An 11,395-nucleotide genomic window follows, 5' to 3' on the forward strand; every position below is an offset into this window, starting at 1 on the left:
TATATATATATATATATATATCTCTTAATTAAGTGAGTATATGCTTAACACACACACATTCACCAATAGGGTCAGAAAAATAATCGTGTTTTCCCTGTTTTCCCTCTATGTAAATAAACACTGGATTAAACACTGAATTCTGATTGAGGAAATTGTTTAGATACAGTAGATACAGTGAAAAACGACAAAAATGCTGAGGAAGAATATCAGTTTCTGCCTTGTGTCAAAATGTCAGACACAAAAAGAGGCAAAATCCTGCCTTTCCACATTCACAACTGCTCTTAATTAAACAGAGAAAGTCTCTTATCATTTTGCTGACACATTTTACACATCAATACATAAACTACAATGTTATGATTTATTTGAATTTATTTAAATGTTATTATTTATTAGCTTACAAACCCCAGGTTTTTTTTAAATATAGATGTATGCATACACATACACATAAACACAAATACACAATTCAGCACAAATATCTAAAAATCATTATCAAATATCTTAAATTAGAATTAAGTGATTTATCAGAGTTGAGACTGGAAAAATATGTGAAAAATATTTCCCAATGAGTTCAGAAAATGTTCATGTGGTTCATGAGTTGATGGAAAAACTAATAATTTAGTATATTTAATTAAATAATAAAAATGTCAAATTAAAATAAGTCATTTTAAAATAATAATCAAAATATAACACTTGAAAAAAGACACAAAAAGACAAAATATTGAATCTGTTTTCCTGCATGTCAGGTAACCATTAACCAACATTTAAAAAAAAAACATGAACATGCAAATATTTTGTTAAATTATAGAAATAATATTCATTTAAAATCCCAGGGGTACTAAAAGTAAATATTTTAGGTTAAAGGGTTCGGCTGCCAAAAAGGTTTGAAAATCCGATATACAATATAGAAACCAAACGGAAACAGAGCTGATATTAACCTCAAACGGATCAGATTTCATCACCTATAAAATGACGGTGTAGACAGTTTCCGTTCAGACAGTATACAAGTCCTATCAACATCCTAACAAACAGGAAGTGACTCACCGTTCTTCTCTGCGTGTGGTCTGATGACTTCCTGTCCTGGCAGGCAGGGACACGGACCCTCACACTTCACAGAGATGCTCTTACTCGAGCTGCAGGCCTGGAAATCAAGTTTACACTGTGGAAGAGCAGAGAGGATTCTGGGTAGTGCATTTGGAGACTTTATCGCATTTAACCGTCGCAGCCCAAGCGTTGAGCTTTATCACTCGTGAAATGAGTCTGTTTCCTCAGCCAGGAGAAAAATACGAGTTATCAAAATAAGATGGCATGATTTGAGTTCCTGTGAAGTGAGGCAATTGTGTTTGTCAGATCTGATCACACAGAAATGGTGTAAAATCTGCTGCGTTCTTTGGCTTTTAATTAAAGATGATGTCATGATTAGACTATCAGACTATAATGCTTCATCAAGTGTAATACGTCATTATTTATCAAAGCAGAATCAAATAAAGAAACAGCAGGCAGTCCTGTTGATTAATAATCGCTGAAAATGTGAGCTTATATAGAATAAATATGAATAGAATAGAATAAAATGTACTTGTCACCTCTTATTAAAGGAATAGTTCACCCAAAAATGTAAATTTGCTGCAAATGTCCTCACCCTCAGGCCATCTTAGATTTAGATGAGTTCTTCATTCTGCAGTGAATGGGTGCCGTTAGAATGAGAGTCCAAACAGCTGATTAAAACATCACAATAATCCACAAGTAATCCACACCACTCCAGTCCATCAATTTACATCTTGTGAAGCCAAAAGCTGGGTGTTTGTAAAATATTTTTTAACTTTATTTTATATTTTTAACCATTGCTTCCAGCTAAAATACGAGTCCATAATCCACAATAACGCTTCCTCCACTGAAAAAGTCAATCTCCTGTTGTCCTCTCACATCAAAATCCACCAACATATTTGTTTAGAGATGTTTTGGCTTGTAAACGATGCTTGATCTGTGCATATTCCTCTCCTAATTCAGACAGGAAGACTTTTTCACTGGAGGAAGCGTTATTATGGATTATGGACTCATATTTTAGCAACAGTTTGATGTTAAATACATCTTATTGATGGATATATATATATCTCTTAATTAAGTGAGTATATGCTTAACACACACACATTCACCAATAGGGTCAGAAAAATAATCGTGTTTTCCCTCTGGATTTATTATGTAAATAAACACTGGATTAAACACTGAATTCTGATTGAGGAAATTGTTTAGATACAGTATTTGTCCTGAAAAACGACAAAAATGCTGAGGAAGAATATCAGTTTCTGCCTTGTGTCAAAATGTCAGACACAAAAAGAGGCAAAATCCTGCCTTTCCACATTCACAACTGCTCTTAATTAAACAGAGAAAGTCTCTTATCATTTTGCTGACACATTTTACACATCAATACATAAACTACAATGTTATGATTTATTTGAATTTATTTAAATGTTATTATTTATTAGCTTACAAACCCCAGGTTTTTTTTAAATATAGATGTATGCATACACATACACATAAACACAAATACACAATTCAGCACAAATATCTAAAAATCATTATCAAATATCTTAAATTAGAATTAAGTGATTTATCAGAGTTGAGACTGGAAAAATATGTGAAAAATATTTCCCAATGAGTTCAGAAAATGTTCATGTGGTTCATGAGTTGATGGAAAAACTAATAATTTAGTATATTTAATTAAATAATAAAAATGTCAAATTAAAATAAGTCATTTTAAAATAATAATCAAAATATAACACTTGAAAAAAGACACAAAAAGACAAAATATTGAATCTGTTTTCCTGCATGTCAGGTAACCATTAACCAACATTTAAAAAAAAAACATGAACATGCAAATATTTTGTTAAATTATAGAAATAATATTCATTTAAAATCCCAGGGGTACTAAAAGTAAATATTTTAGGTTAAAGGGTTCGGCTGCCAAAAAGGTTTGAAAATCCGATATACAATACAGAAACCAAACGGAAACAGAGCTGATATTAACCTCAAATGGATCAGATTTCATCACCTATAAAATGACGGTGTAGACAGTTTCCGTTCAGACAGTATACAAGTCCTATCAACATCCTAACAAACAGGAAGTGACTCACCGTTCTTCTCTGCGTGTGGTCTGATGACTTCCTGTCCTGGCAGGCAGGGACACGGACCCTCACACTTCACAGAGATGCTCTTACTCGAGCTGCAGGCCTGGAAATCAAGTTTACACTGTGGAAGAGCAGAGAGGATTCTGGGTAGTGCATTTGGAGACTTTATCGCATTTAACCGTCGCAGCCCAAGCGTTGAGCTTTATCACTCGTGAAATGAGTCTGTTTCCTCAGCCAGGAGAAAAATACGAGTTATCAAAATAAGATGGCATGATTTGAGTTCCTGTGAAGTGAGGCAATTGTGTTTGTCAGATCTGATCACACAGAAATGGTGTAAAATCTGCTGCGTTCTTTGGCTTTTAATTAAAGATGATGTCATGATTAGACTATCAGACTATAATGCTTCATCAAGTGTAATACGTCATTATTTATCAAAGCAGAATCAAATAAAGAAACAGCAGGCAGTCCTGTTGATTAATAATCGCTGAAAATGTGAGCTTATATAGAATAAATATGAATAGAATAGAATAAAATGTACTTGTCACCTCTTATTAAAGGAATAGTTCACCCAAAAATGTAAATTTGCTGCAAATGTCCTCACCCTCAGGCCATCTTAGATTTAGATGAGTTCTTCATTCTGCAGTGAATGGGTGCCGTTAGAATGAGAGTCCAAACAGCTGATTAAAACATCACAATAATCCACAAGTAATCCACACCACTCCAGTCCATCAATTTACATCTTGTGAAGCCAAAAGCTGGGTGTTTGTAAAATATTTTTTAACTTTATTTTATATTTTTAACCATTGCTTCCAGCTAAAATACGAGTCCATAATCCACAATAACGCTTCCTCCACTGAAAAAGTCAATCTCCTGTTGTCCTCTCACATCAAAATCCACCAACATATTTGTTTAGAGATGTTTTGGCTTGTAAACGATGCTTGATCTGTGCATATTCCTCTCCTAATTCAGACAGGAAGACTTTTTCACTGGAGGAAGCGTTATTATGGATTATGGACTCATATTTTAGCAACAGTTTGATGTTAAATACATCTTATTGATGGATTTGTATCTTGAAAAACTCAAGTTTTTCACTTCACAAGTTGTTAACTGATGGACTAGAGTGGTGTGGATTACTTGTGGATTATTGTGATGTTTTTAATAGCTGTTTGGACTCTCATTCTGACGGCACCCATTCAAGTGATGGAATGCTACATTTCTTCAAATCTGTTCCAATGGAGAAAAGAAAATGGATGGCCTGAGGGTGAGGACATTTTCAGCAAATTTTCATTTTTGGCTGAACTACTCTTTTAAGGACAATTGCTGCTGTGCTGATAATCATAATCCCATAATGATGGAGAATAAAGAGAGAAAGAAATGAACACGGCATTCAAACACTATTTGTGTGCATCTGCCAGTTTAAGACTTTAATCTTATTTTTAACACTGAAGGGGTCTTTTGTTCAGTAAAGATGCTGTTCAATGCTTCAGATCAACACAAATGCATTCAGGGAAATAAATGAATCACATTTGTCAAGGGAAACTCTAGAGATCTATATTTTCTGAATAATACTCCATATTATACAGGTACATGTAAACAACATGAAACAGCATTTACAACCCATTTTACTTTCATAATGTGATCTGAATGTGAGTTTTCAGTGGACTGAATTTATCCATCCATCCAGATAGTATAGATAGTAAATAGTATACTAGAAAACCAGATAGTAAACACATACTGTATAAAACAAGTCTGTATCAGAGAAATTATAGCTTCTTTTTTTTCTGTACACTGAATTTCTATTTCAGACTACTTTTAGTTTATTTTAATGGTGCATAAAGCTTTCATTTTGTTTTTGTACTATGAAAATTAGCGTCGCTTGTCTGAAAATAAAAGAAATACATTATAAAACAAGTCTGTATTGTCACGTTTATGGTCTGTTTTGTTTTTGTTTTCTGTGTTTCCATTATTCCTGCCTAGTTAGTTTCCATGGTTTTTGATTAATTAGCTCCACATCTGTTTCTGTTCTCCCTAATTGCATTCCATGTGTTTATAGCCCCGTGGATCGGGGCTAATTACCATCGCCCTGTGGACCTACCAGACACCACTGGAATAAGCTGTAGGGAAGGGATCCTCCAGTGTCTGGAGAGCGTCCGGCCCCAATGTGGCCCGTGGTGGCCAAGCCGGCTAAGGTCACGGAGGATCCGCCATGGCCTCCTGAGTCACCTGATCCGCCATGGCCCCGTGAGTCCCCTGCTCTGCCATGGCAACCTGAACTGCCTGCTCTGCCATGGCCCCCTGAGCTACCAGCTCCGCCATGGCAACCTGAACTGTCTGCTCCGCCATGGCTCCCGGAGATCCCTGATCCGCCCTGGAGGCCTTCCCGTGTCCCTGTCTTGCACCAGCCTTTAGGGCGCCCACCCCCACTCCCCGGTGTTATTGTCATGGCGCGGGACGCGCCTTCCGGGAGGGGGGGAGTAATGTCATGTTTATGGTCAGTTTTGCTTTTGTTTTCTGTGTTTCCGTTATTCCTGCCTAGTTAGTTTCCATGATTTGAGTAATTAGCTCCACACCTGTTTCTGTTCTCCCTAATTGCATTCCACGTGTTTATAAGTTTATTCCTGTCTGTTCCTTAGTTTTCGGTCTGCTATTATTTGTATTTGTTCGTCAATGATGTGATACGTGTGTTCCTGCCTGCTTTATGAAGATTAAAGTCTGTGTATCGTAATTCTCCTGCGTTCTCCGCTTTCCTTGTTCCTCACTCCGTGCTCCTCACAGTAGCATACCGTGACATATGTGTGTGTATATATATATATATATATGGTGCATAATATTTTGTTTTGGTTTTGTCTTTTGAAAATATTCTGTCAGCAGATGTTTTTGTTTATAATAATTTTTCTATATACTGTATAGTGTTACTGATTCTACATACAGTACAACTATCCATCATTCATCCATCTAGATATAGTTAAATAAATATAGTATAAAACAAGTCTGGTGCAGGGCAATTATAGCTTGAAAATGTTTATTTTATTTTATATGATTTGCTTGGTTTCTATTTCAGGTTTTTGTTTTTTTGCTTTACTGGTTCATAGAGCTTTAATATTTTATTTTATTTGCTGATTTTATATTTTGGTCTAGTTTCAGCTTTTCTTTCTTTTTTTTAATTTGTATATAGAGCTTTAATTTTGGTATTTTATGTTATTTTATTTTGTATGCTGAGTTTCCATTTTAGTCTAGTTTCAGTTTGTTTTAATGGTGCATAAAGATTTAATTTTGGTTTTGTCATGAAAATTACCATAATTTGTCTGAAAATAATTAGACCATGGCTGTTTCTGTTTATGATAATCATTCTAAATATAGTGTCACTGATTCTACAGCTGAAAATTTCAGCACAGCCGTTTACACATCTGCCGTGTCCATGATCTGTTCGTTTCTCTCCTCTATCTTTTCAGACCGAGTCTCTCTCTCACTCCATCGCTCACATCTGATTTCATTCTGGCTGAAGGGAAGGAAATAGAGTGGGCAGGGTTAAAGCGGTGTGGTCATAGATGGGAGGCACAGGTTGCACTGGAGGTTCAGGTTTTCTCTCTGTTCTCGAGCCGGAGGGGGGATTGCGCAGGACTCAAGAATCCAATATCAACAGCGGACACAGTTCATGCACCTAACCATCCATCACCAAACACTGCATCATTTACCCCAGCAGAGAGAGAGAGCTGTGCGCTGATATTGGAATTTAAAGGTGACTCTTAAAGGGGACACAATGTTCCTGGTCCTGATAGTGTTCAGGTTAAATTCCCTTGATCAGATTGCACTCGTATCTCACCTGAACCTCAACGCAAACATACTTCACATTTCAACACGGAAATGAGTCACAATTAGTTAGTATGGTATACTTTTGAATTTGAAACCCTCTTCCTGCCTTTCTGATCTTCTGCCTTCACATATTTTTAAAGAAGCTTTTCCAGTTTTGAGTCCAATCATGACTGCTATTATTAATAGCTCTCTAGTCATTGAGGTGGTACCAGCCACTTTTATACAACCGTTGTTGAAAAAGCATCATCTTGATTAGTATGTTATGAATAATTACAGACCCATTTCTAAACTATCTTTTATTTCAAAAGTCTTGGAAAAAGGTGTCTACTCTCAGATATCATCTTATTTGAGCATTTTTGGTATTTTTGATTCTTTTCAGTCAGGTTTCAGGGAACGACACAGTACTGAATCTGCATTGTTGAAGGTTACCAATGACATTTTACTCACTCTTGACTCTGGTTCCTGCTGTATTTTAATCCGGCTTGATTTAACTGCAGCATTTGACACAGGAGATCGTGATATCCTTTTACAAAGGCTCAATCATGTAGCTGGGTTTCAGGGGTCTGTGCTGAGGGGTCTCAAGGAGACAACTTTTTCTGTTAATGTGGGGAATGTTTCTCATCTTGTGCTCAAATCTCTTACGTGTTCCGCAGGGTTCCATTTTGGGTCCTCTTCTTTTCGCATTATATATGCTTCCTCTAGGTCATATTATACAGAGACACAACTTATCCTATAATTTCTATGCTGACGACACTCAGCTTTATCTTCCTGTTAAAGATAACAGCTGCTCTGTGTCCAGTGTGTTTGATTGTCTGCATGACATTAAATGCTGGATGGACTGATGATGATTTTTTTTTACAGCTAAACAATGACTGAAATAATCATCTTTGGCCTATCAGTTCTGACCTCTGACATTGTCAATCACCTTGGTCCCCTCTCCTCTAATGTACGTGCTGTGTCAAAAACCTTAGTGTTATTTTTGATCCCACTTAATGTTTTGATAAACAGATTAGTGCTGTCATGAAAAGCAGTTTCTTTAAGTTAAGATAGATCCAAAATTATGCTTTCTAAGAAGGACCTCAAAACCGTTATTCATGTTTTCAATAACATCAAGGTTGGACTACTGTAATTCGCTCTATCTTGGTTTGCCTAAATCAGCTCTAGATCGTTTGCAGATGGTACAAAACCTGGCAGCCAGATTATTGACTGACACTAAAAAACGTGAGCACATCACACCTGTGCTCGCCTCTCTTCAGTGGTTACTGGTTAAGTTCCATGTTGATTTGAAAAGTTAGCTCTTTATTTTTAAAACTTTGCATGGACTTGCACCTCAGTAAACAGTATTTGTTACCTTCTCACCCCATATACTGCTTCAAGACCCCATCGATCATCTAGTCAATTACTACTCTCAGTTCCTCATTCTTGTTTTAAAGCTAAAGGAGATTAAGATAAAGGTTTTCTCAGTAGTTGCTCCTAGGCTTTGGAATAGTCGTCCTCTCTATATTAGATCTGCTCCTTCTATTTCTATGTTCAACTTCTCTTTGAAGATCTATTTTTATTCTTTGTGTTTTAATTCTTCTTGAGGGTGTATCTTTTTCATTTGTCCATCTGGTTGTGTTTTGTATATTGTCTAGTCTTTTCTGTTTTTTATTTCCTGTACAGCACTTTGGTTTCAACATCTGTCATTTTTAAATGTGCTTTATGAATCAATAAACTAATCTAGTAAGTTCTAATTGGTAAGTCATGGGATCTTTCTGATTTCCATTCAGCTCAACGTAAACGGCGATGAATATCTCACCTTTGAGGAGTATGTGTGTCCGTCAGAGCCGCACACCGAGCTTGAGTGAACTACAGGACATGGCCTACATTTCCCATGTTTCACAGGTCCCATCCAATTCTTATGGGGGGGATTTCCTTTCCTGGGTTTAATGCTACAAAGAGAACAAGACAAAATGTGTGGGCAATGTCAGAAATATAGGCATAAATTTGTTGATTTTGTTGGGCCCTATGTTTCATGCTCTTGTGAAGGAAGGCGCATGAAGACGAAGTTAACCCAAATAACATTTAATAGTAATGAAGTATATGAAGTATATGAATAGTATGAAGATTCATACAAAACACAGGGTAACACAAACAGCATACACAACTAATAAGAACCGAAGAACTGAAAGGGAGCAACTTAAATACACAGACCAAATGAGGATAATGAACTAACACAGGTGAACAGAATGAACTAATCAGACACGAGGGAAAACTAGATCAAGGAAAACATGAAAGAAAACAAATTAAAAGTCTATGAACAGAACATAACTGTGACACTATGATTTATGTGACGTGGAAAACACAGACGGAATCGTGGAATCCAGGCATAGTGCGGAATGTCTCGGAATTTGGCAAATTTTGGATGAATAAAAAAAAAAAAATCAAATCACGATATCGACTAGTGTCTGTGAATATTAAAATGCAAAAAGACGGCTATTGAATATGAAATCAGCATGTTCTGAAATAGAAATGTAATACTGGTGTAGAGTAGAATGTACTTCTCAATAAAACTTTAATTTTAAAGAATATCACAAATTCATATATACAGAAAAAAAAATTCATAGGGCATTACTACTATTAAAAAAAAAATCATTTTTTTCTGAATTAAATTGATTAGATTATTACAATTTATATTAAAAATAAGTTTCATGATTTTAAATAACTGCATGTGCTTTCTGGTTACTAAAATGTTATTTAACCATTAAAACAAAATCCAGACTGAATGCAGAAAAATAATAACGGAAATTATTGAATTTGGGAAAATAAATAAATAAATAAATAAAACAAAAAATAAAACTCATTTCATAGGGCCTTTACTTTAATATCAGAACACATGCTGGTGTGAAAAAAGAAAAAGAAAAACTGGTTTCTGGATGTTAAAGGGATAGTTCACCCAAAAATTAAAATTTGATGTTTATCTGCTTACCCCCACGGCATCCAAGATGTAGGTGACTTTGTTTCTTCAGTAGAACACAAACAAAGATTTTTAACTCAAACCGTTGCAGTCTGTTAGTCATATAATGGAAGTGAATGGGAATCACGGCTTTGAGAGTCAAAAAAACATACACAAACAAAACCAAATTCAACCCTGCGGCTCGTGATGATACATTGATGTGTAAAGACATGAAACGATCGGTCTGTGCAAGAAACTGAACAGTATTTATATCATTTTTTACCTCTTATACACCGCAATGTCCAACATCCGGCGCATGACGCGTGTATGTGCTCTGGCATAGTAGACATAGATGTATATACATAGATGCCTCATTAGTGACTGTTTCTATGGGCCGCGGGATTCTACTTATATATATATATATATATATATATCACTTCCATTACATGACTGACAGACTGCAAAGGTTTGAGTTAAAAATCTTTGTTTGTGTTCTACTGAAGAAACAAAGTCACCTACATCTTGGATGCCCTGGGGGTAAGCAGATGAACATCACATTTTCATTTTTGGGTGAACTATCCCTTTAACCTTGTTATTTAGCACGTGATTGGGACACCCACAGTAAGACTATGGGACCAAATTAAACATTTATCTCATGCAGTATGATAACTGATCTGATTGCCCTGCAAAACTAACCTGCCGTCATATATTCCCCACAGTTAGCATGCTCATCAATTAGTGTACTAAGTTAGTTCTGATCATCTGCAGCCATGTGCTAATGGGCCATTCAAGATATGAGCGACATTACAAACAGCTAATGCTTGAATCCGAAAGGGATTTTACGAGGAGATGAAATCTTACACAACACTGGCTGATCAGATATCACACACACATACACACACTGGAGATAAAGAAAGTCACAAAAGACCTCTGTAATGTCACTTCTGTTCACACTCAAAATGTCAATATCTCATAGAAAGCGTGAAGTGTGATCATCTGATGGTGATCAACAAACATGATCTCTGTCTCTATCTTACAGTTGACAGAAGCACTTTAACAGATCAGTGACAATATCAGTGATTTGATAAACGACTGCTTGTTTGTGGCGCTTTTTGAAAGAAGTTTCTTCTGCTCACCAACGCTGCATTTATTTGATCAAATATACAGCAAAAACAGCAATACTATTATTACAATTAAAATAACTGTTTTCTATGTGAATATACTGTAAAATTACATTTATTCCTGTGATCAAAACTGAATGTTCATCATCATTACTCCAGTCTTCAGTATCACATGATCTTCAGAAATCCTTCTAATATGCTGATTTGCTGCACAAGAAACATTTCTGATTATTATCAATGTTGAAAGCAATTGTGCTGCTTCATATTTTTTGTGGACACTGTGATACATTTTATTTTTCAGGATTCTTTGATGAATATAAAGGTCAAAAGAAACAGCACTGATTTGAAACAGAAATCTTTTGTAACATTATAAATGTCTTTACTTTTAATTTTGATCAATTTAA

The 11,395-nt window shown here is 35.6% G+C and overlaps 2 protein-coding genes across 2 annotated transcripts in view; both read right to left on the bottom strand.

Moving 5' to 3' along the window:
• The window catches only part of LOC107655663 (testican-1-like), a 34,675-nt gene extending 31,632 nt beyond the window's left edge, over nt 1–3,043 (bottom strand). Inside the window, exons 1-2 of the mRNA XM_016443224.1 lie at nt 3,023–3,043; nt 1,042–1,156 (exon numbers count right to left, since the gene is read on the bottom strand). Of these exons, the coding sequence (XP_016298710.1) occupies nt 1,042–1,156; nt 3,023–3,043 (136 nt within the window). The remainder of the gene's footprint in view (nt 1–1,041; nt 1,157–3,022) is intronic.
• A 46-nt stretch (nt 3,044–3,089) lies between these two features.
• The window catches only part of LOC107655674 (testican-1-like), a 44,077-nt gene continuing 35,771 nt past the window's right edge, over nt 3,090–11,395 (bottom strand). The window contains exons 4-5 of the mRNA XM_016443244.1: nt 8,734–8,866; nt 3,090–3,243 (exon numbers count right to left, since the gene is read on the bottom strand). Of these exons, the coding sequence (XP_016298730.1) occupies nt 3,106–3,243; nt 8,734–8,866 (271 nt within the window). The 3' untranslated portion in view covers nt 3,090–3,105. The remainder of the gene's footprint in view (nt 3,244–8,733; nt 8,867–11,395) is intronic.

Source organism: Sinocyclocheilus anshuiensis, unplaced genomic scaffold, assembly GCF_001515605.1.
Source record: "Sinocyclocheilus anshuiensis isolate Anshui unplaced genomic scaffold, SAMN03320099.WGS_v1.1 scaffold1008, whole genome shotgun sequence".
Taxonomy (NCBI): Eukaryota; Metazoa; Chordata; class Actinopteri; order Cypriniformes; family Cyprinidae; genus Sinocyclocheilus; species Sinocyclocheilus anshuiensis.